Below are 25,358 nucleotides of genomic sequence, written 5' to 3'. Positions count from 1 at the left end.
ACGTGTTAAGCCATAACAGACTTGTGCCTGGCGAAAGTTCATTTGTATTCCCACAAAATATCACCAGCTTGCTGTATGGTGCTGTGCAACAAATGTTTAAGGTCAAACTGTGCCAAGAATTCAGCTTTCGTCATGCCATATTTCTCCTGCTTATATCGTGGCATATTTAAAGATGTATCCTGTACGCTATTCGCCCATAACTTGGAATTTTCAAGTGACCTGATATTTTCATGAGAAATCTATTCTGCTACTCCTAGCTTAATTTTTAGAATCTTGCCCTTTTGATTCCTCAAATTTGACACTTTCAAGTACGCTGTTGTCCTTTTTATGGTAAAAAGCTGATTTTCAACGAAAATAGAAGGACATTTCTCTAGCGTATAGCCTTCTACTAAAGCAGTAATTTGCGGATATTCAAACCTACAGATACTATGCTGCTACAGGGAGGCAGCCTACAGTAGATAAATTATAATGGCACTAGTAGTAGAAGAAGTAGTAACAGCAGTAACATCAGTAGTAATAGTAATAGTAGCAGTAGTATAAGTAAAAATAGTAGCATTAGGATGCCAAAAATTTCTTTTGTTTAGTTCAACATCCCCTTAACAGGTGTTGCCAGTTTCAACTCCACACACCAAGCTGTTTCTAAGATAATGCCGATATGCTCTTTTGACAACCTGCAAACAGAGGGCGTTTTTATTCAGTTCACCGTCTCCCCTCAAAATACCCAGAGAAATTCAACTTCACGGCCTTAAGGATAGTTGTAACAGCAGTCACAGTAGTTGTGTAAGCATTTGTCGATCTCCGTTTCTTGGCCCTTCAGCCAGGAAGTGCAATGGGGGGCTGGGGGCCAACCATCCTGGTTTTTAACATTTGATCAATAATAGTTTATATTCATTTAGTTATACTTATTACATTAATACCTTCGCAGCCGAAACAAGAATTAGAAGCTTCCACACTCATCATTGGCCCTATTCCCTTTCTATGTACCCCATCCTCCCTGCCTGTGTAGATAAACTTTATTTCACCTAATTTCATGCTTCCTGCTACTGGGATATATGTTTCTGAAACTCCTAATAATTACAGTTCATATTTTTCAAATTTTCAAAAAGCAACACCAACAATTACCAACAATAATAAACTAACAATAATAAAAAAAAAAGAAAAAAAGACAAATAATTCAGAGGTAACAACCCGACGCAAGCGCTCATCAGGAGAATACACACTTGCCTATATGGTTTCGGCACTTTAAATTCCCTACCCAGGCAAGTGGCGTGCCTACCATAAATTCCCTATGGTTTCCCCGTGTTAGGTATCACCCGAAAAATATATGCCTATGAAAAACAAATGTAGAACAACCAAGTAACACCAAAACAAGCTTATCATACCTTGGTTCTGGCTCTCGTATATACTTGAAACTTTAACCTCAATACTCTTACCCTTCCAAGTAGTCGCAATAGAACTTGTGGTTGAAGCAGCAGTTTGAGATTGAAACTAAGCATAAAAAGTACTACAGGTCTTGGAAAACCAGGACATGTGTGGACATTCAAAGATATCGAGGGTTAACTACATATCTTGGCTTATGCAGAGCTGTGGTCCGGAGAGTAAGATTCAGTTCTGTTTATGCTGTGGGGCAAATAGTCCAAATACCGCGCTTATATAGCCAGAAAATTGTACAGTTGTTTGTTGAGTTCAATAGAAGTAATCCTATTTATACGAAACATACGAATAACATTAGTTTTACTTCGTATCTATGTCCAGCAGGCACACCTGGTATGATTAGTCAGGCCAACCGTAAGGAAACGCTACCCTAGTATTAGCCACTTTTAGACCGTTGCCCATACCCACTCTAGGAACCCCAGTTTACCACTGTAATACACCGTAGTAAGTTATTTTTTTGTATTAGTTATGCTATTTTATTACTATTATTATGTGCTATGTTTTGTCATTCTTAAGTTTGTTAGTACAATGTGTTATTTGTGCTCAAATGTTTTTTTGCTATGGCCCAAAGAAGCTTTAGTTTTCCAATAAAAAATATTTATCTAAAGGATTTGTTACTTGGGTAAGTAGGACATGTTTGACCCTTGGTGTCAAAATGGCAAAGGGCATTAGGGTTTATTCTTTGAGGAGCTTTGAGGGCATTATTAAGCTAGATCAATGCGTACCATATCCACGCTGGTTATCAAAAGGGGGTATCTCAGGAGCAGCTTAGGGTAAAAAGTTTAAACTTTCTGAAAATGACAAGTGGAAAGATCGATTGACCAAAGGAAATACGTGCATGCTGTTACTACTTAAAACAAGAATCAATATATAGAAGCCTACCACCTACAGAGTGGCGGGACTCAGCTTCGAAATCGGCTAAGCAGTTCCTTTTTTTCAGCCGGCATGTTGACATTTCTGGCCAATAAAACGGTCTGAAAAGGTAAAGGTTTCAAACTCCCCACTGAAAAAAACTGGATTGTTTTTATGCTAGAAAAAAGATGGCAAGTGCGTGTTCATTTATTTATTTTTTCCTAACGGTAATCGTATAGAACCAATGGTCCTAGGATATCGGGAGACGGTTTATTTGAACGGGAATCGAAAGCTCTATTGTTACTTTTAAGTGACGAAAAATGGAGGGCAAACACTCTTCTTTTACCCAAAATTGTAAAATCAAAATTTTGAAATTGCCACTTTGTTTAGCATAGTCGAATAGTCCAGTAGCTATGCCGTTGGGGATGACATACCCCCCCCCACCCTCTGCTAAGAAAAGACAGTAATTAATGAAAATTGTCCATTGTTTACATTGAATATTTGTTATTGGGAAATATAGTGATATTTTTCATGTGGAATTAACCTGTGCTTTACTGAAAACAAGAAACAAGAAAATGTTCTCTCACTGTTAAAAAAAGCCATTTAGTGGGCAGTAACTATTATCAATTATCGCCCTGAGCATATTTATCCGGTAAATTTTCCATTGATATGCTAAAAGCTCTGAACAAAGCAGTGTAGAGGTGAGTTTTTTGTTTGTTACTAGGTATTCTTTTAATCTTACATAACACTATTTTTCAGTAAGATCATGGTATGCATGAGATAAATCAAGTTTGCAAAGGAAAATTTGTCTTTCACAAAAAAATTTGTGAAGCACTAGTCAATTTCACAACGGCATGCGTGGAGGAGGTTATTATTTTTGTTCGTTCACAAAGCTCCATTTTGATTTTGACCTATACTTATGTGTAGGTTATCTAATATGCCAAGTGTTATAGTATTATAATGTTATAACAAAAGCGCTATAATAGGGCATATGGGGTAATAATAGCGTTCGCTATTTTTGGGCTAGTGATTACGCTGGTTTGAGCTATGCGTTCTGCAGAAATCTGGCAACCGTGCAAGTACATTGCCTCGAATGCTATTAAATAAGATTAGATCAGATAACACCGAACAAAAAATTCACAAGTCGCCTAAGACTGTAGATAAGATAATCCAGCAGAATCGAAATAAAGCTTCAGTGTTCATTTGGTAGCGAAGAAGGAATGTGAACTCTTTTTATGTAATATGATAGAAAAGGTTTGTTTGATCTTAGAATTACTTCGATTACTTATATTTGATTTTCTTAAAACGGTGATTGATAACGGTTACACTCTTTAGCAAAACCTTACTCAATAAAATAAAAAAAGACAAGTTGCTTTCAACTGAAAGTAAGGAGCAACATAAAAACGAACAGAAATTATTACTTATATAAGCGGGGCTGTCCATACTTTAAAACAAGTATTTTTCAAGAACATTTAAAAAACTTATTATTCTAATTAAACGGCCCCTGTGTTTCAGGAGTCGCTCTTAAAGAATTAGGGCAAAAGTCAAACTTTAACCCTCATATTAGTAATAATTTCTGTTTGTTTTAAGTTTTGGTGTTGCTCATTAGTTTCTGTTGAAAAAACAACAGTTTTTTAACTTAATTTTTGATCGTTTTTAAATAATGGCGGGGTTAGGAAATTACCGGGTAAAATTCTAGTTTAGTGACTCCTTGCTATCTCGGAAAGGGGTTAGGTTAGGAAATTACCTGGTAAAATTCTAGTTTAGTGACTTGTTGCTATTTCGGAAAGGGGTTAGGTTAGGAAAATGAAACTTTCGGGGATGGGTCTACAGGCTGAAGTATATCCCGAGAAGGTATTTTACAGTACCCACCTCCACTCCTTCTCCCTCTAGAGGGTCCTGAAATCTGCCTACATGACAGGTCTATACCTATTGAAATTTTAACAAAACAACACTAAACTAGAATTTTACCAAATTCCGCTCAGACAATTCTGTTCTAGCCCCCCTTGATAAATTTCTTGTGGACAGTTCCAGTTGATTCTTTTACCGCACTTTCATTTATAAAAGACTTCCGGTACTTGTGTATTATGTGCCACTTAAGTACTTCATTTAATTAGAACCTGTTTCTTCGACGCTCTATCCTAATGAATAATCACAAAATATACAGACTTTCATTTGAATAGATTGTTTTTAAAATCATGCCGGAAATCTTCTCCACGGAAAATTTTCCCGGAAGTAACCCGCCCCCTATTAGAAAGTAGCTCCCGCAGAAAATTCCCTCTGTAGAATTTATTCCCGGTAAAACTCTCCCATGGTGAATTTCTCTAGTGAAAAATCCCCTTTTCAACGGAGATATACTCTAGACAACTCCAGCGCGGTAAAAATTTCCCCCGGGACAATTCCCCTTAACATCTCCACATGTAAAACTGAGTCGGCAAAGAGGAAGTAAGACTAATGAAAAGAAATCTGTATAGGAATTCTGGTAAATTCTCCAACTGTAAAGTTCTCCTGGAAAGTTCACCCCCCGGAAACTTCCCGCTCGATGGAAAATTCTCCCCGTGGAAAATCCTTCCAGCTGAAAATTCATCCCCCTCCCTCCACCCGAGAGTGTATGAATTTTGTTTAATTAATGTATATTTGTTTTAAGTTTGCATGGTCTTTTTCATTGGTTAAAATAAATATATTAAAATTTTTATTTTTTCTCAATTTTAAATATAAAAAAAAAACATTAGTTTTTTTAACTGAAAGTAAGGAGCGACATTAGAACTTAAAACGAACAGAAATTACACCGTATATGAAAGGGGCTGCTCCCTCTTCAACGCCCTGCTCTTTGCACTAAAGTTTGACTCTTTCTCTCAACTCTACTTTTTAAAACAGTAAAAACTTTAGCGCATAGAGCAGGGCGTTGAACAGGGAGCAGCCCCTTTCATATACGGTGTAATTTCTGTCCGTTTTAAGTTTTAATGTCGCTCCTTACTTTCAGTTAAAAAAATTGTTTTTTTTATGTAATTTGTGAACGTTTTTTAGTTAATCCATGTATTGATTTTGGCTCTCCGCAGATAAATAATTAATGCGAAATTTGCATATTTATTTATTTGGCTAAATGGCTTTCCTATAGTTTTGATCGAATAATTTTGAGAAAAAAGGAGGGGGAGGAGGCCCAGTTGCCCTCCAATTTTTTGGGTACTTAAAAAGGCAACTAGAACCTTTTGTTTTTACGAACGTTTTCATTAGTAAAAGATATACGTAACTTACGAATTAGCTTACTTAACAAACTTCTAATGTGTTTTTATTACGTATATGAGAGGGTTCGCCCACTCGCGTCAATAACTCTTTACATTAAAGCTTAAATTTTGTCCCCTGAATCACAAAGGCCGTAGAATAAATAGTTGAAATTACTAAAAATCCTTTAGCGTAAAGAGTGAAGTATTAGGAGGAGGTGAACCCGATTTATGCGTAGTATTTTCTGTTCGTTTTAAGTTTTAATGCTACTCCTTACTTCCAGTTGAAAAAAAACTTTTTCATATTTATTTTCTCATTTTTTTTTAAATAATGCTAAAAAATGCTGCGCCCCCTTCATGGAAATCTTTTTCCCCCACGACAAATTCCTTCATGGAAAATTTCCCCCACATAACCCCCTCATCTCAACCCCCCTCCCCCTCCAAACCAAAAAAAAAACTGAAAATGTCTGTACACTTCCCAATAACCATTACTATATGCAAACACTGGTCAAAATTTGCAACTTGCAGCACCTCCCACGGGGACTGTGGAGGAGTAAGTCGTCCCCAAAGACATAGTTTTAAGGTTTTTCGACTATGCTGCATAAAAAGGCTATCTCAGAATTTTCATTCGACGACTGGGAAAAAATGAGCATGGGAGGGGGCCTAGGTCCCCTCCAATTTTTTGGGTCACTTAAAAAGGGCACTAGAACTTTTCATTTCCGTTCCAATGAGCCCTCTCGCAAAATTCTAGGACCACTGGGTCGATACGATTACCCCTGGGAAAAAGAAAAAAAAACAACAAACAAACAAATAAACACGCATCCGTGATTCTTTTTCTTCTGGCAAAAAATACAAAATTCCACATTTTTGTAAATAGGAGCTTGGAACTTATACAGTAGGGTTCTCTGATACGCTGAATCTGATGGTGTGATTTTCGTAAGATTATATGACTTTTAGGGGGTGTTTCCCCCTATTTTCTAAAATAGGGCAAATTTTCTCAGGCTCGTATCTTTCGATGGGTAAGACTTGATGAAACTTATATATTTAAAATCAGCATTAAAATGCAATTCTTTTGATATAACTACTCGCATCAAAATTCCGTTTTTAGAATTTTGGTTACTATTGAGCCGGGTCGCTCCTTACTACAGTTCGTTACCACAAACTGTTTGATGAAGTCAGATTTTGGGTTAGCCTACTCTCTATATGTTGGACAAAAGTTTGCAACAATTTTCATAATAGTTGTACCACAATGCCTTGGAATGATCAGCCCGAGGGAAATATTCAAATATACTGCGGTGAAAAGCTGCACAGTCTCCGCAGTTCTTTAGGGCTAACAGAATTTTATTCCCCATCATTGTTACCACCTTAAGTATAGGTTAATATAAATCAACTACTCCTCTCCATATCCACTAAAAGTTTTAACTTAATCATCTCAAGTCTTCCTGATATGCCGCAGATACACCCTTTAGACCACTTTGGATGCACAGTGAATTTTTATTAAGCTCGATTTTTCACTCAACACGCCCTGCAAATTTCAAGTTAATACCCTTCACTGTTCCTGAAATATCACAGATATGCCCTTTAGTCAAAGTTGGATGTACATAGTATTTTATTCAACATCCAATCAAACATCCCCATATTAAGCATATACCCTGAATTTTTCGTGGGATGTTGGATCGATAATCGTTTTACAATCTGGATGTCGGCCACAAATTATTTTGACATAATTTTCCATTACCCTCAACTTTCAATGAAAATTCAACTGAAAACCCTATTGTGTTCTTGCTGTATTGCATATGTATCGTTTAGAAAGCCTGAGAGCACTTAAACTCTTTTGATTTAGTTCAATATTTGTAGTATTACTATTAATATTATTATTAGTAGTAGTAGCTGTGGTAGTAGTAGTTGTAGTATTAGTACTAGTAATAGTAGCAGTAGAAGTAGAAATAGTAGTAGTAGGTGTAGTTGTTATAATAGTACTAGTAATAGTAGGAGCAGCAGGAGTAGTAATAATTGCAGTAGTAGTAGCAGTAGTAGCAGCAAGAGTAGTAGCATGGTAGTAGTAGTTGTTATAATAGTAGCAGTACTAGCAGTAGCAATAACAATAGTTATTGTTGCAATAGCAGATTTAGCAGTTGAAAGCAGTCACATTTGCAGCTTCGAATAGTCACAGTCGTATGTAGCCACAGTCACCATTCCAAGTAGTAGCAGTCGCAAGTACTCCCAGTCAATGTGTCAAATAATTTTCAAGCCGTTTCAGTTGTAGTGGTAATTATCCGCCCACGCAAGTATTTTTTACAGTCAAGATTGCATGTAGTTGTAGTCGCAGTTCCAAGTAGTCACAGTCCCAGTCACAAGTAGTTGGAGTCGTTTACACAAGTTGTCGAAGTCACAATTAGTCGCATCCACAAGAATTTGCAGTCGTGAGCAGTTACAAACACAAGTAGTCACAGACGTAAATAGTCGCAGGAAAAAAAGGAGTAGCCAAAGAGGCGCCATTTGGGCCAAATCTTGGGGTGGGCATGACCTGCCCCCACCCCCGATTCACTTCGTATAGCGTAAGAAAAAGATGCGGGTTTCGGCAGCACATCAATCGGATATTCTAAGTAAAAATGCATTTTCAGCACCCGTGTGTTGGAACTCAGTCACACTGACCTCTAAGATTAATTATAACAACGAGGATTACAATCAACGAGGTTAAGTGATTAAACGAAAGTGGAAAATTCTAGAGCCACTAGTTTCACGGCGATTAGTTACAGAAATCGATAAAGTGGGATGCAGATTTGCCTAAGTTGACTGGCTTGTGGTCTAAACTAGTAAGAACGGATTTTCTCCGACTTGAATAAGGAATTATCTGACTAATGAACGGCGACCAAGATATTAAAAAAATATCTTTGACGTAGTTCTATAACTCTTCACACGGTTTACTACTCAATGCGGTTTATTGTACAACTTATTAGTACAGGATACTCGAACTCGACTCTTTGAACCTAAATGGAAGAAGAAAGGAGTTTGCGAGCCGTGTTGCTCACAAATGACAAAAAAACACGGAAAATCCTTTTCCGCGCAAATTCAGTTCTTTTAGTCCGCAAAACTGTGAGTGGCACAGAAAACTGAAACCCCCAACAGAAACACAAATTTTCACTTACTTGCTGAACCAGTTCTTACGGTGATGGTTTCTGTTTCTTAATTCATCTACTCAGAGAAGACGATTTTCTGCCTCTTTCTCCTTCTTCAAGGTTGCCAATTTCCGCTTTTGAGCTCCTGACAAACTCATGATAACAAACAAATAAGATGTTGAATCGACAAGATCGCAAAAAATTCTGTCACTCTAATTCCAATCCTTGCCCGACCCGGTTTTCACTAGGATAATGACTTTATACTAACTAATGCTAATGTCTATTAATATCTTAAGGCTTACTTAATGGCTAATAGCAAAGAGCGTAATTACCCCAAGGGTCGTCAGGTAATTATGCTGTTTGGTTAATAGGTTAACGGTTAATAGGCGTGCAGTAATTTCAAATCAATTGGACAGAATAAATTATGTTGGACATAATGGATTATTCTGGCCGGCAAAGGGTCCTTTGTGGTGGAAGCTCGGCCCCCCTTGAAAATCTAGGGTGGACATTTTCCAACCCATGCCCCCCTCCAAATGGCGCCTCTGGGTAGCAATAGTAGTAGCATAAGCCGTAGTTGCTGATAGTATCGCTGGTATTCCTTTTTGACAATGTTCACAGGTATGGCATATATTGATTTAATTCAATAGGTTCTTCAATATTTCCTGAAAAGTTTACCTTGATAACCTTAGCCTTAGTAGTAGCGGTAGTAGTAGTTAGTAGTAATAACGTTGTAGTAAAAGTAGTCATAAAGAGTGACTGTCGTAATTATCGAGGCATTAGTCTGGCCTCTGTAAATAGCAAATTACTTAGTAATATGATACTTTTTAGACTGAGCGATCCTGTATACCAAGTTTTAAGAAAAGAATAGTGTGGTTTTAGAAAAGGTAGAGGATGTGTCGACCAAATTTTCAATCTTAGGTAAAAAATTGAGAAGTGCCTTAATTGTCAAACACCTTTAGTCCTCAGTTTTTATAGATTATGAGCAAGCGTTTAATTGAATAGGTTTGAAAATTAATGTTAAGAAGACTAAGTCACTAAGGCTAGGAAGAAGTGACGATGAAAAGAGGACGTTGGGTAAAGAAAAGATTGATCAGGTGGGCAGATTCACTTATCTTGGTAGTATTATTACTAAAGACGGTGGGAGCAGTGAAGATGTTAAAAGTAGAATAGCTAAGGCTCAGGGTATTTTTTCACAGTTAAAAAAAAATTGGAAGAACAGGAAGATAAGTCTGCAAACCAAGATTAGAATATTGGAAGGTACAGTGATGACAATGGTCAAATATGGCTCTGAAGCATAGGCACTCCAAAAAGCGGATGAAGATTTACTAGATGTTTTCCAGACAAATTGCCTATGGATTGTTCTGGGTAATCGTCTGAATGACCGTATTTCAAACTGTAGGTTGTACAAAAAATGTTGTTCAATCCTGCTTTCAAAGGCTATAATGAAAGAAAGGTTCAGTTGGCTAGGGCACGTTCTGCAGATGAAGGATGACAGATTGCCAAACATTGTTCTTTTGGGCCAAACGTCTAGAGCTAAACGGAAAGTAGGTCATCCTTGCCTAGGGTGGGATGATGTCATAAATAAAAATTAAAAGAAATGGGGACTTCCTAGGAGGGTGTAAAGAGTGAAGCATTGAATAGATTGGGATGGAGGAGGAGCATATGTAGCTGTGTTTGCCTCAGGTGTCTTTGTGCTGCGGTGAGTTATTAGCAGTAGTATTAGGTATAGTAAAAGTAGTTGTGTTAGTATGCACATAGTACCTCTTGATGCGTTCTAGATCATCCTAAACATGAAGTGAAAGTTTATTCTTAATGCTCTCAGCTGTTTCTTAGATATAGGTGTTACATCTTTCTGATAGCCTGCATCTACTTATTGTGTTTCAATTTAGTTCAGCTTCCCCCTCAACATTCCCCGGAAGCTCCACCTTAATACCCTCAGCTTCATTAGTAGTAGCATGAAGTAGTAGTGGAGGTAGCCACTGTAAAGTGAAAGAATTTATAGATAAGGGTTTTTACATCTCAGCTTTCAATATTGACCTGTCGAAAGCTTTTGATGCAGTAAACCAAGCCTTTTAGCCTTTTAGTTAGTTTTTTTTTATTTTTTTTTTATTTTTTTTTTCGTTTTAGTTTAGCCTTTAAGCCTTTTAGTTAAAAATCTAAAGAACCATAATTTTCCTCCCTGGATTGTTTGTTAAATAAAACCATATCCATATCTACAAGAGGTAACAAATAATTATGGTTAGAGCAAAAAAATGCCAGGAATATCTTATACATTGCGGAATTCCACAGAGGTCTACCTTATTTATGAAACAGATATAAGCAATTTCATAAAAGATTGTTTGACACTATCATTTGCAGAGGACACGGTTTTATTATTCCGAGATTTATCTGTAAAAATCCTTTTTAAAATAATGGAAAACGCGCTAAATGATCAAATGAAATATGCTAGGAGTAATTATTTACTGACTAACATTTAAAAAAATTAGATGATTTTCTACTTTTCTTTGAAAAACTTCTTTTGCTGAATGTTTTTCTTTAATTAATGAAAGTAAAAAGATCATGGGAACACCATATAGCTTGTGGAATTCCAAAGTTGTCAATTTTAGGTCATTTCTGGACCTTATTTATAACACAGATATAAACAATTTGAGGAAAGATTGTTTAACAATAGCATTTGCTATTTACTGACTGACATTAAAAAAAAAATTACTTGATTGTCTTTACTATTAAAAAGGTTAAAAAGGTAAATACTGATCTAAGCTTAGCAGTTTATGGAAATTTTTTATAGATAAGGTTTCAAAATTTAAATACTTAGGTGTAATAATTGATGAATTATTGTCACGAAAAGAAAAGATAAATTCCTTACCTAAAAAAAACCACAAGAGGAGCTGGTGTTCTGTTTACATTGAAAAATCTCCTTCCTCAAAAAGTTTTGCAAGCCCTTTATTTTACTCTTATTTATTCTTATATTCAGTATAGTTATTACGTTTGGGCTAATTCTTTCTGCCACAATTTAAAGAGAATTCAAAACAATTCAAGAGAATGTGCAAATGCTGTGGCTATAATTTCCTGAAGGGGCACCACTCCTAAAAGTTACCCTGCAGTGCTGTTAGCAGTCACAGTTTTGGTTCAAATAACGAGTGAAATTTCCACCCTGATGCCACTAAGAAATAAAATTGTTTCCAATAAACATAAATGACGCTTTGGCCTTTAGACCACTTAGGAGGCGTTAGTCCTACACATGTTTGAGGTAATTTCTGCTCGTTCTATTTTTGACTTCATTATTCACGGTAATTTTTTCTCGTTACGGGTCTAAACTTCTTTTGTACTAAAATATGTAGTCTGTAATCATCATTTTCATCTGCTAAAACTATGTTTCTTAGGATGTAGAAAAGAAACTCCACTGTGTTATATTTATGTTATTGTAGATGGCGCCATTTTAGGCTTTATTTTCATCGCTTTTTTATGCCTGAGCGTCAAGTTGAAAATTATTATTTTCATTACTTTCTCTGTACACTACTTTGCTCTTATTTGGTATTTGGTTGGTAATCAGAGGTGGATAGCTGCTGTTCATTTTTTTTCTCAGTGTTTGAGTTCTTTTCTTCTTGATATTCTTGTTTTTTTCTCCCCTCATTCCCAGAGATAGAGGCTTGTTTCGTTTTCTTGTTTTAAAATTTATTTAGAATTTTTGAAAAATCCATCTATCTGTCTTTTTATATCTCAGTTATATCTAGGAAACTGAAGAGCAAGGAAAACAGAGAGACGCGGCTCATAGCCATACTCCAACGGAGCGTTTGCTTTATTTTCATCGCTTTTTTATGCCTGAGCGTCAAGTTGAAAATGATTATTTTCATTGCTTTTTCCGAACACCACTGTACTCTTATTTGGTATTTGGTTGGTAATCAGAGGTGGATAGCTGCTGTTCATTTTTTTTCTCAGTGTTTGAGTTCTTGTCTTCTTGATATTCTTGTTTTTTCCTCCCCTCATTCCCAGTGATAGAGGCTTCTTTCGTTTTCTTGTTTTAAAATTTATTTTTGAATTTTTGAAAAATCCATCTATCTGTCTTTCTATATCTCAGTTATATCTAGGAAACTGAAGAGCAAGGAAAACAGAGAGACGCGGCTCATAGCCATACTCCAACGGAGCGTTTGCATTTGAATATAGAGAAAGAGTTAACACATAGTCAAAAAGTGGCCAAGAGTCTTGTTTCTGAATTGGAAAATCTGCATCTTAATGAAGAATCTCAAATCTTGAATCCTGAAGGTGAATTCTTCTTCTTGGAATTATATATATAGAAAAAACTGGTCCAGATCGCTGGAAGGAAAAAGAGAAGAAAATCTGGAGGGAAAAACAGATGAGAAGAGAATTGAATTTTTTAGAAACTAAAAAAGATAAAAAAAGGGAAAAGAGACGCCAAGAAAAAGAGTTTAAGACTTGTAACTTGCTTTCTTTATTTAATTTCTGAACGTTTTTTAATTAATGCATATTTTCATTTTGGCTCTCCGCAGATGAATAATTAAAACGAAATTTGCATATTAATCTTTTTTGGCTAAATGACTTTCTCATAGTTTTAATTCGAAAATTTTGAGAAGAAAAGGAGCGGAGGAGGAGGCCTAGTTGCCCTCCAATTTTTTGATTACTTAAAAAGGCAACTATAGCTTTTAATTTTTACGAACGTTTTCATTCGTAAGAAAAATGTACATAGCTTACAAATTAACTTACGTAACGAACTTCTATATTTGTATGTTTTTATTACTTATATGAGGGGGTTCCCTCCTCGTCAATATCTCGCTCTTTGCACTAAAGTTTAAATTTTCTCCCAATTCCTTAAGAATGGCCCCTGAATCACAAAGGCCGTAGAATAAATAGTTAAAATTACTAAAAATACTTTAGCGCAAAGAGCGAGGTATTACGAGGAGGTGATACCTCGGAGGAAATCACTAAAAATACTTTAGCGCAAAGAGCGAGGTATTACGAGGAGGTAATACCCTCATATGCGTAATAATTTCTATAATAATAAAATTTAATTTCTCTCCATTCTGAGGAATATCAGACAGTTCTTGGTAACGAACTGTAGTAAGGAGCGACCCGGCTCAATAGTAACCAAAACTCTAAAAAATGGAATTTTGATACCAATAGCTATATCAAAAGAATCGCATTTTAATGATGGTTTTAAATATATAAGTTTCATCAAGTTTAGTCTTACCCATCAAAAGTTACGAGCCTGAGAAAATTTGTGTTATTTTAGAAAATAGGGGGAAACACCCCCTAAAAGTCATAGAATCTTAACGAAAATCACTCCATCAGATTCAGCGTATCAGAGAACCCTATTGTAGAAGTTTCGAGCTCCTTTCTTCAAAAATGTGGAATTTTGCATTTTTTGCCAGAAGGCAGATCACGGATGCGTGTTTATTTGTTTGTTTGTTTTTTTGTTTTTTTTTCCCAGGGGTGGTCGTATCGACCCAGTTGTCCTAGAATGTTGCAAGAGGGCTCATTCTAACGGAAATGAAAAGTTCTAGTGCCCTTTTTAAGTGACCAAAAAAATTGGAGGGCACCTAGGCCCCCTCCCACGCTAATTATTTTCCCAAAGTCAACGGATCAAAATTCTGAGATAGCCATTTTATTCAGCATAGTCGAAAAACCTTATAACTATGTTTTTGGGGACGACTTACTCCCCCACAGTCCCCGTGGGAGGGGCAACAAGTTACAAACTTTGATCTGTGCTTACATATAGTAATGGTTATTGGGAAGTATACAGGCGTTTCCAGGAGGATTTTTTTGGTTGGGGGGAGGGGTTGAGAAGAGAGGGATATGCTGGGGGAACTTTCCATCGAGAATTTGTCATGGGAGAAGAAAACTTACATGAAGGGAGAGCAGGATTTACTAGCATTATTTAAAAAAAAATTAAAAAATAAATGTGAAAAAGTTTTTTCAGCTGGAAGTAAGGAACAGCAATAAAACTTAAAACAAACAGAAATTATTACCCATATAAGGGGCTCACCTCCTTATGATACCTAGCTCTTTACGCTAAAGTATTTTTAGTAATTTCAACTATTTATTCTACGGCTTTTGTGATTCAGGGGTCATTCTTAATGAATTGGGATAAAATTTAAGCTTTAGTGTAAAGAGCGGGGTACTGACGATGGGGCGAATCCCCTCATATATGTAATAAAAACATGAGAATACAATAGTTCTTTACGTAAGCTAATTTATAAGTTACGTAAATCTTTTACCAATAAAAAGATTCGTAAAAAATTAAAAGTTCTAGTTGCCTTTTTAATTAACCAAAAAATCGGAGGGCAACTAGGCTTCGCCCCCGCTCTTTTTTTCTCAAAATCATTCGATCAAAATTATGAGAAAGCCATTTAGCCCCCCCCCAAAAAAAAATATGCAAAATTTCGTTTTGATTATTCCTCTGCGGAGAGCCAAAATCAAAACATGCATTGATTCAAAAACGTTCAGAAATTAAATAAAAAAACGAGTTTTTTTTAACTGAAAGTAAGGAGCGACATTAAAACTTAAAACGCACAGAAATTACTTCGTATATGAAAGAGGCTGCTTCCTCATCAACGCCCCGCTCTTTACGCTAAAGTTTTTTACTGTTTTAAAAAGAAGAATTGAGAGAAAGAGTCAAACTTTAGCGTAAAGAGCGGGGCGTTGATGAGGAAGCAACCTCTTTCATATACGAAGTAATTTCTGTGCGTTTAAAGTTTTAATGTCGCTCCTTACTTTCAGTTAAAAAAAACTTGTTTTTTTTTTATTTAATTCTTGGTTAAGCCTGTAATATTGATGCTGTGGGAATGGTTGGTCTCCTTATTGCAGAAATTTTTCAAATAGGGTTTGAAATATTACATTCGTATTCTTACCCGCATACAAGGAAGATATGTAGTGGGAGGGGTATATCAATGAAAAGAATTATTCCAAAACTTCCCAGGAAGGTTATGGATATGATGATCCTAAAATTCATTTCTAATATTTCAGACCACCCCACTCCTGATAAATATTTCGATTGAATATTTTTCTTTGGGCTTAACATCACTCCCGACGTATTTTTATTTGCATTAAACCTGAATGAAAAAATTTGGGTTGCATTGGGATTGGTAGCCTCACTAACATTTAAATGAGCCTTTAACCAAAAAGTAGTCTGTAGAAACAATCTGCAAGTAAAACCTGAGTTATAACTAATTTGTAACTGACTAAATTTGTTGTAGGAAACAACAAAATCTATCATTATATCTATATCATATATATATATATATATATATATATATATATATATATATATATATATATATATATATATATATATATATATATATATATATATATATATATATATATATATATATATATATATATATATATATATATATATATATATATATATATATATATATATATATATATATATAAATATATAATATATATATATATATATATATATATATATATATATATATATATATATATATATATATATATATATATATATATATATATATATATATATGTATTTCAAAAGTCCATGGGCCTTATACAGATAAAATATAAATAAATAACAAACAAGCAAGGAAATTAAACAACAGCACAAATTACAAACACGCAATTGTATATGAATGAATGAATGACTGTATTTAAAGCCATTTTTCAGGCCGTATACATACATATACAACAAACAAATCAAATCATGTAACACTGGACTTTCGAATGATAAGACCATTCCGGACAAAATTTCCCACTGCTGCTGTAAGACTAATCTGAAGCAAGAGATACTGAGTATTGAGGTTACCATATATGGACATGAAATCCTTAAGAGATATTGGAAGCACTGAGAAGGTGTTTCCTACTGTGGAGGGAGTGTCACTGTTTGCCTACAAAGCCATGATCCATGTACTTACTTTAATATTCCAGACTCAGAAGGTAAAGAGGCGCTCTGGGTCGAATTAAAATCTCACCAATAGGTATGTCAATATCTCCGTAATACAATGTATAAGCCCCAACCTAGAGGATAGCCTTCCACCTTCTTTCTCGATTGCATCAGAGGAGAGTTCCTCTAATCAGTTATTATTCTACATAGGTATTTCCATTTCAACCCCGAAATACGGTTTCCTACTGAAAATCACTGATCAGGAGGGATGTGACAGATTCTTGAGGTCAACACTTACACGGGCCCAAACAGGTCATCTTGCCTTCATCTTAGCACTAGAGAACATCCTATTGTTTTGAACATATGCCCAAGCTTCTATAAGCAACTTTGTGGCCGTTATCACCCAAAGTATAATTTACAATCTATCCCCATTAAGCATGGATGGACTATCCGATAATTAAGAAGACCGAGATGATCTACAGAGTACCCTTGATTCCTAGAATTAGAAAGCCTTCCCCAAGGATGGTCCTGGTAAGGCTTTGGAGCATAAAAATGTATGAGGTGTATATCAGCGACAATAACTGATTCTATCAAATTCCATCTAAGAGGATACTAACATCAAACAAAGACGAACCCTGGTTCAAAGTCATCTGCTAAGTCTTTCAGAGCAATGCAAAACAAATAGAAACGCTTGCCTTTTGTCTGAGAGTGAAGATGGTTAAGAACGATCAGGGAAATGGCACGGTGATGCTGTTCTTGCGATTCGCCAATTCAAACTACAATAAAATGTAAATATTCTGAAACTTTAAATTTCAATAGCAAAAGTCTGATGGAAAATATTTGAAAATGCACGATTCTAATCAAAAAAGACTTCTATATTAGTGAGTAAATGATTGTTCAGTAAATTAAATACCTTCTGTTTTGTTTTAACTTCTGTTCTTACTTTTCGCTGAAAACTGTATCCTTTAATTTAATGTTATACTTAATAGACACAGAAATTACAATTATAAAGAAAGCAACCATAGATTTATACCTGAAAAAACATAAACAAAGTTTTTATGACATAAACTGTCATACACTTTATATGACATTATAGGTAATGACTAGTTCAACTTCTTTAGTGTTTCATTATTATTCGTCAATATTTTCTTTCTTTTTAGTTTCTTCATTTGAAACATATGCAAATTTGATTAGCTCAAGGATTTTGAATAAATATCGATTAAGAGGCTAATATTCGAAGTATTCTGTTTCGTTGTATAATCAAACAGTTCGTGGTAACGAACTGTAATAAGGAGTGACCCGGCTCAATAGTAAACGAATCTCTAAAAAATAGAATTTGATGTATACTAATAGATACATCAAAAGAATTGGATTTTTATACTGATTTAAAATATATAAGTTTTATCAAATTTAGTCTTACTTATCAAAAGTTAGGAGCCTGAGAATATTTGCTTTATTTTGGAAAATAGGGGAGACACCCTCTAAACGTGATAGAATCTTAAGGAAAATCACACCATCACATTCAGCGTATCAGAGAACCACACTGTAGAATTTTCAAGCTCCTATCTGCAAAAATGTGGAATTTCGTATTTTTTGCCAGAAGACCGATCACGGGTGTGTTCTTTTTTTTCTTTTTTTTTCAGGGGTGATCGTATCGATCCAGTGGTCCTAGAATGTTGTGGGAGGGCTCATTCTACCGGAAAGTAAAAGTTCTAGTGCCCTTTTGAAGTGACCAAAAATATTGGAGGGCACCTAGATCCCACGCTTATTCTTTTCCCAAAGTCAACGGGTCAAAATTCTGAGATAGCCATTTTTTTTAAACATAGTCAAAAAACCTAATAACTCTGTCTTTGGGTACACCTTACTCCCTCACAGTCCCCGGGGGAGGGGTTACAAGCTACAGACTTTGACCAGTGTTTACATTTAGTAATGGTTATTGGGAAGTGTATAGACTTTCAGGGGAAATTTTTCTTGGATAGGAGGGGGTTGAGGGGAGGGGCTTACATGGGAGGATCTTTCCATGGAGGAATTTGTCATGGGAGGAGAGAATTTCCATGAATGGGGTGCAGGATTTTCTAATATTAATTAAAACAAAAGAACAATGAAAAGATAAATATGAAAAAGCTTTTACAACTGAAAGTAAGGAGTATCATTAAAACAAAACGAAAGGAAATTATTACGCATATGAGGGGTTCATCTCCTCCTAAATACATGCTCTTTACGCTAAAGTATTTTTAGTGATTTAAACTATTTCTTCTACGGCTTTTGCGATTCACGGATCATTCTTAAAGAAATGGGGCACAATTTAAGCTTTAGTGTAAAGAGCAAGGTATTAAAGAGGGGGCAAACCCCTCATATACGTAATAAAAGCATACAAATATTGAATTCCGTTAAAAAAGTTAATCCGGAAGTTACGTATATTTTTTATTAATAAAAACGTTTGTAAGAAATTAAAAGTTCTTGTTGTCTTTTTAAGTAACCAAAAGATTGAAGGGCAACTAAGCCTCCTCCCCCCACTTCTTTTTTCTCAAAATCGTCCGATCAAAACTAAGAAAAAGCCATTCAGCCAAAAAAAGAAATATGCAAATTTCGTTCTAAGTATTCATGTGCAGAGAGCCAAAATAAAAACGTGCATTAATTCAAAAACGTCCAGAAATTAAATAAAAAACAATTAACTGAAAGTGATGAGCGAAATTAAAAGTTATTTTTTCTGTTTTAAATAGTAGTGACAGAATGAGTCAAACTTTAGTGCAAAAAGTGGGGCATTGAGGAGGGGACAGCCCCTTTCATATACGGAGTAATTTCTGTTTGTTTTAAGTTTTAATGTCGCTCCTTACTTTAAGTTAAAAAAACTTTTTTTTTTACTTAAGATATAATAAAATCGAACTCAAAACGAACATATACACCACTGGTGAAAAAGGAATTACTACTCTCCTTAACATCTTTCAAGTAAATTCTCTTTTAATCTAAATTCTTCTTAACTCTTTTTCTCCTTCTTCTTAATTATTTCTTCTTAATTTAAAATCAATTTTTTGTAGGAATTCTTACAAAAAGATTATTTAAAAAGATTAGCTAAAAAAAACTCGTTAGATTAATATATTTAGTTTTGAGTAAACAGCAAATAAAATTTTACCTTTTTTTGAAAGTTAGGGGATAACGAAACCCTGCACTTATTTACGATAGTTTTTAATTGTTATAGAAATTAGAATTGTGGCAAAGAGTCAAACTTTAGCGTAAAGAGCGAGGGATTGCGGAGGGGAAAACCCATTTCATATACGGAGTAATTTCTGTTCGTTTTAAGTTTTAATGTCGCTCCTTACTTTCAGTTAAAAAAACTAGTTCTTTTTATTCAATATCTGAACGTTTTTGAATTAATGCATGTTTGATTTTGGCTCTCCGCACATAAATTATTAAAATGAAATTTGCATACAAATTCTTTTTTTTGGCTAAATGGCTTTCACTTAATTTTGATCAGACGATTTTGAGAAATAAGGTGTGGGGAAGGAAGCGTAGTTGCCCTCCAATTTTTTGGTTACTTAAAAAGGTAACTAGAACTTTTAATTTTTAACGAACGTTTTTATTAGTAAAAAATATACCTAACTTAAGAATTAACTTACGTAACAAACTTTTATATTCCTATATTTTTATTATGTATATGAGGGGGTTTGAACCCTCGTTAATACCTCGCTCTTTATACTAAATCTTAAGTTTTGTCCCAATTCTTTAAGAAAGACCCCTGAATCAGAAGGCCGTAGAATAAGTAGTCAAAATTACTAAAAATACTTTAGCATAAAGAGCGATGTATTTATCTCCTCCTAAATACCTCGCTTTTTATGCTAAAGTATTTTTAGAACCCCTCATATGCTTAATAATCTCTGTTCGTTTTAAGTTTTAATGCTACTCCTTACTTTCAATTGAAAAAAACTTTTTCATGTTTATTTTTTCATTGCTTGTTTTTTATAGTAATGCTAGAAAATCCTGCGCCCTTTTCATTGAGTTTTGCTTCCTCCATGACATATTCCTCCAAGGACAGATCCTCCCACATAGCCCCCTCCCCTCAACCCAACCCCCCCAAACCAAAAGAATCCCCTGAAAACGTCTGTACACTTCCCAATAACCATTACTATATGTAAACACTGGTTAAAGTTTGTAACTTGCAGCCCCTCCCCCAGGGATTGTGGGGGAGTAAGTCATCCCCAAAGACATAGTTATTATAGTTTTTGACTATGCGGAACAAAATGGCTATCTCAAAATTTTTATCCGTTGACCTTGGGAAAAAAATGAGCGTGGGAGGCCTGGGTGCCCTCCAATTGTTTTAATCACTTAAAAAGGGCACTAGAACTTTTCATTTCCATTAGAATGAGCCCTCTTGAGACATTCCAAGACCACTTGGTCGATACGATGACCCCTGGGAAAAAGAAAAAGAAAAACAAAAAACAAACAAATAAACACGCACCCGTGATCTGTCTTGTGGCAAAAAATACGAAATTCCACATTTTTGTAGATAGAAGCTTGAAACTTTGCTATATTGTTCTCTGATATGCTGAATGCGATGGTGTGATTTTCGTTAAGATTCTATGACTTTTAGGGGGTGTTTCCCCCTATTTTCCAAAATAAGGTAAATTTTCTCAGGCTCGTAGCTTTTGATGACAGAGACTAAATTTGATGAAACTTGTATATTTAAATTCAGCATGAAAATCCGATTCTTTTGATCGGAAATTTCCGATCAAATTTTCTGATTTAAATTCAGCATCAAAATTCCGATTTTTAGAGTTTCGTTTACTATTGAGCCGGGTCGTTTTCTATTTTATTCTATTTATTTATTCTATTTTAAGTTTTCTACTTTAACTTATGAAACTGATAGAAAGATTATCCATTGCCTCGATTATTTAAAAAAAAATATTGTATTTTTGCGAAACATACGACTTTCAGAACCATATGGGAATTCCCAATAAATATTTACAATACCGGAAAAATTTGAAGGGATTTTTTGCGCTTGGTTTTATTAAACAAATTCCACAGAAGGGCTACAGAAAAAAATATGGGGCACTAGCAAGGCATTATAAAAATGGCCAAGTGTAATTTTATCAAATTGACCTTTACTTATCGCTCAAATACCATAAGCCTTACGTAGTTTTTCTTTAAGAGCCACAAATAACTAAACTTTTAGTTGCTTTAATGGAATTACCATATCAAAGTCCGAGGTACTCAAAACAAATCTCTTTGGACAACTGTCTCCCCACATACATTATGAGCACGGATTGGCAGTGCTTCATCGGTCAAAACAACTAATTCAGTCTTAGACGGTTATATTGTCAACGCTGAACGGTTTTATTGTATAACGGTTTTAGTAACGGTTTTATTATTATGCTTTGTTGTACAAGGTTATACCGTACTTTGCAAAATAAAAAAGTACCAAATAAGTCATGAGCCTTCGCGGCAAAATTTAAGACCAGTCCGTTAAGGATTGATTTCAGACTGTGGCCCATATGGAGTCAAAGCAAGTCAGTGAATTGGAATGAGAAATCATATGATCACTAAACTCAACCTCGTGACATAAACTTCATTTTCAAACTACAACTTCTAACGTCTTTTATTAGCATTAAATAATAAACTGATTTCAGTATTTTGACACTTTAAATATTAAATTTTCGTCAAAAGGAGACTTGAAGTGGCTTAAGTTTAATAATTTGGATGCCACACGAAGTAGCAACTGTATAGTTCAACAGCGATTCAAGGAGTCAAGGATGACTCAAGGAAGCTAATATTATACAGTGGAGGAAAGACTATGATAACTTGTCTAAATCCTTTTGACACAGCAATAAGACTATCAGAAATAACAAATCCACCATCAGCTGGAACCTTAATTATAGCAGGAAGCTTTCTTATAACTTAGTTCTTACTTACGTCTACTTACTTACAGAAGGAACCCTAATTATAACAGAAAGTTTTCTTACAACTTACTTCTTACTTACCTCTACTTACTTACGACCGTGACTTCTTAATTACTTATAACTAATTATAACTTACTTCTAAAACATGTAAGAATCGAAAAATCAAAACATAGATCCTGTGTTGAAAGTAGAAAAAGGGCATTGTATCGGGCCTGATTACCCTCCAATCGTTTTTGACTCTCAAGAAGGACATTAGCTTGAAATATCTCATCATGGTGGCTCTTTTCTGTTCCAAATATTTTGAAGTGTCAAATCCTGGTTACGTAGATGCACTTAATGTATTTTGATTAATCTTTACTCTTTCTCCCAAGTCATTATTCAATGATCAATTCCCCTCCCCCTCAACATACCCTAAAATTTCCAACTTAATGCCCCAAGCCACTCCTGAGATATTGCAATTACACTATTTTCACAACCTGGGAGCAACTTGAAAGTTTTAACTCCATTCTTGTATTTGATTTTTGTCAGATAGCCATTTTGTTCATAATGGTTGACAGTTCCAAGTAAATTTATGGTTGAACCGAAGTTATGTAAGCTATCTATTATTTATAAATATGTTTTATAATCGAGAAGAGGGCCTTGTTTCATCTTTGGTGTTTGATGAGGTGAAAACTTTCAGATATTGTCTTCTGGAACTAGAAAATAATGTATTTTGTAAGGATTAGGGGGAGGGCTGGGGCTTGGAAACGGGCCTAAAGCTTTTTGTTCCTGATTAGCTGTATTATGAGGCGTGCTTACAGGTCGTTTGCTATTCCAAAATTTCAACTATTTGTATAAGCTTGTGAGAGTAAACTCTGGTAGTGACTCACAATACCAAGTAATTCAAAAGGCACTATGCGCGCGAGATTTTCCAAATCATTTACAATACCTTGGAAATGGCTTATGGGGTCCAATTGAAAGTTGAGGAAGGATAGAAGAGAGGGAAGAGGAAAATTCGACTGGTCTTAGAAGTCGGACTTGGGAAGAGGGACAGAGATAAATCGATAGACACTATGTGTATTCAGTTCGTCAAAATACCATGTCTGCAATATACTGAACTCCCAAGGGGGTTGGATTTGAGACTTTTAGGCACTTTAGCCCAAAGGAAATGGGGAAGATGGTCTACTGAAATAAATCATAGTGTAGGAGAGGGAAAAGGTGTTAAACAATTTTTGCCAACAAAAAGGAAACCCAACCCAACGAAAAATAATGTTTCTTTTAGCACTATAAACTTCGGTGAGACTTATAATTTTTGCTGGGCCAAGCATTGAGATAAAACAATAGACACTGTGTGCTGTTAGGTTGTCAAAATGGCGTATCTACAATATCTCAGGAATGACTAAGGGTATTAAATTTGAACTTTCAGGGCATGATGAAGGGGATGTTCAACTGAACGAACGGTAATATGCATAATACTCCTGTTACAACTGTTAATACTGTTGCTACCACTACTACTACTACCACCACGACTATTTCTAACGGTATTAAGATGTAAAGTTCAAGGAGTATTGAGGAGGAGTTGAAATAAATGAAAACAAACTCTGCACATGTAAGTTGTCCAAAGATGCTGTCTGCGATATTGTCTGCAATGTTGTCTGCAATATTACAAGAACAGCTTAGACTATTAAGTCAAAACTTACAGGGTTTGTCGTGGGGATGAACCATTAAAAAGACAATATGTACTGTAAGGCTATCAAAATACCATGTCTGCAGTATCTCAGGAATAAAAATTAAATTGAAACTTCGAGCGAGTATTTGATGCGGATGGGGGTCAGGGGTCAAATTAATCTGAAATTTTTAACTTAGGGGACGGGGGCAGAGGTAAATCGAAAGACATCTAGGTCAGCTCCCACATGGGGTCGAGTGTCTTTGGAAGGTAAGGGATAATAGCTAAAAAGGGCACGGGAGGAGGCTTGTTGCCCTCTAATCACTTTTGGCTCTTGAAGGACACTAGAAGTTTTAATTTCTGATCAAACGAGCCCCCTCAAAAGTGTCTATGACTACTTTTTTATGCTAAGTGACCTGGATAAAAGAAAAATAATACATGGAAGCCATATCGTCCTTTACTTAGGCAGCACTAAATTCTTCTTTCCTTTTTTCCTGTTTTTAAGAGCCATTAATTCAACAAATCACGATAATACTTTCATTTTAAATTATAAAGTTCCTCTTTTTAGGTCATGAAGATTTTGGTCCTTCTCCAGTTCTAGTCTCTAGACGCTTTGACGACAGATGGGAAGGTGAAGATGAAGAGCCAGTTAAGGTCACTTAAGGTCTTATTTAAACATTAAGGGTTAAAAACTTTTACTACTCTGACTATCACTCCTGATTCCTTTTTGATTTTTTTTTGCCAAATATTTTTTATTAAAATAGTGTTACCAGGACAAAATTTGCCGATCTAGGGATCCACCCATATTATAACATTCTTTTTAACTCAGTAGTGTATTTCACTGTCTTTTTACTATTTCACATTTCCCCATGTTTTTCATGGAAAAATTAAGAGCATTTACATACATGCATTACGTTACATAGATGCATATATATATATATATATATATATATATATATATATATATATATATATATATATATATATATATATATATATATATATATATATATATATATATATATATATATATATGTATATATATATATATATATATATATATATATATATATATATATATATATATATATATATATATATATATATATATATATTTATATACATATTACATACATGAAATATTCGCCTGAATGTGTGCGCTTTCTCTCTTTTATTTTTTTTCCTTGAACAGTTCATCAAAAAGGAAATCGTGACTAAAACATACAACTCCGCAACAAAGTAATTTCACGCCAAATAAGGAAAGGTATAAAATAATAAAATTCAAATTTAGCTAAAAAGGAAAGACATCAGACATTGTATTGATTT

The 25,358-nt window shown here is 34.9% G+C and overlaps 1 protein-coding gene across 7 annotated transcripts in view; it reads left to right on the top strand.

Annotated features, from left to right (window-relative positions):
- The first annotated feature begins 3,442 nt into the window (after positions 1–3,442).
- LOC136026894 (uncharacterized) overlaps positions 3,443–25,358 on the top strand; it is a 56,704-nt gene continuing 34,788 nt past the window's right edge. For all 7 annotated transcript variants that reach the window (XM_065703712.1, XM_065703711.1, XM_065703709.1 and 4 more), the window contains exons 1-3: positions 3,443–3,540; positions 12,715–12,889; positions 24,601–24,686. In XM_065703712.1, coding sequence (XP_065559784.1) covers positions 3,529–3,540; positions 12,715–12,889; positions 24,601–24,686 — 273 coding nt within the window. In that variant the 5' untranslated portion in view covers positions 3,443–3,528. The remainder of the gene's footprint in view (positions 3,541–12,714; positions 12,890–24,600; positions 24,687–25,358) is intronic.

Source organism: Artemia franciscana, chromosome 5, assembly GCF_032884065.1.
Source record: "Artemia franciscana chromosome 5, ASM3288406v1, whole genome shotgun sequence".
Lineage (NCBI taxonomy): Eukaryota > Metazoa > Arthropoda > Branchiopoda > Anostraca > Artemiidae > Artemia > Artemia franciscana.
The sequence above is the reverse complement of the archived record's forward strand: the minus strand, read 5'-3'. Positions and strand labels throughout refer to the sequence as shown.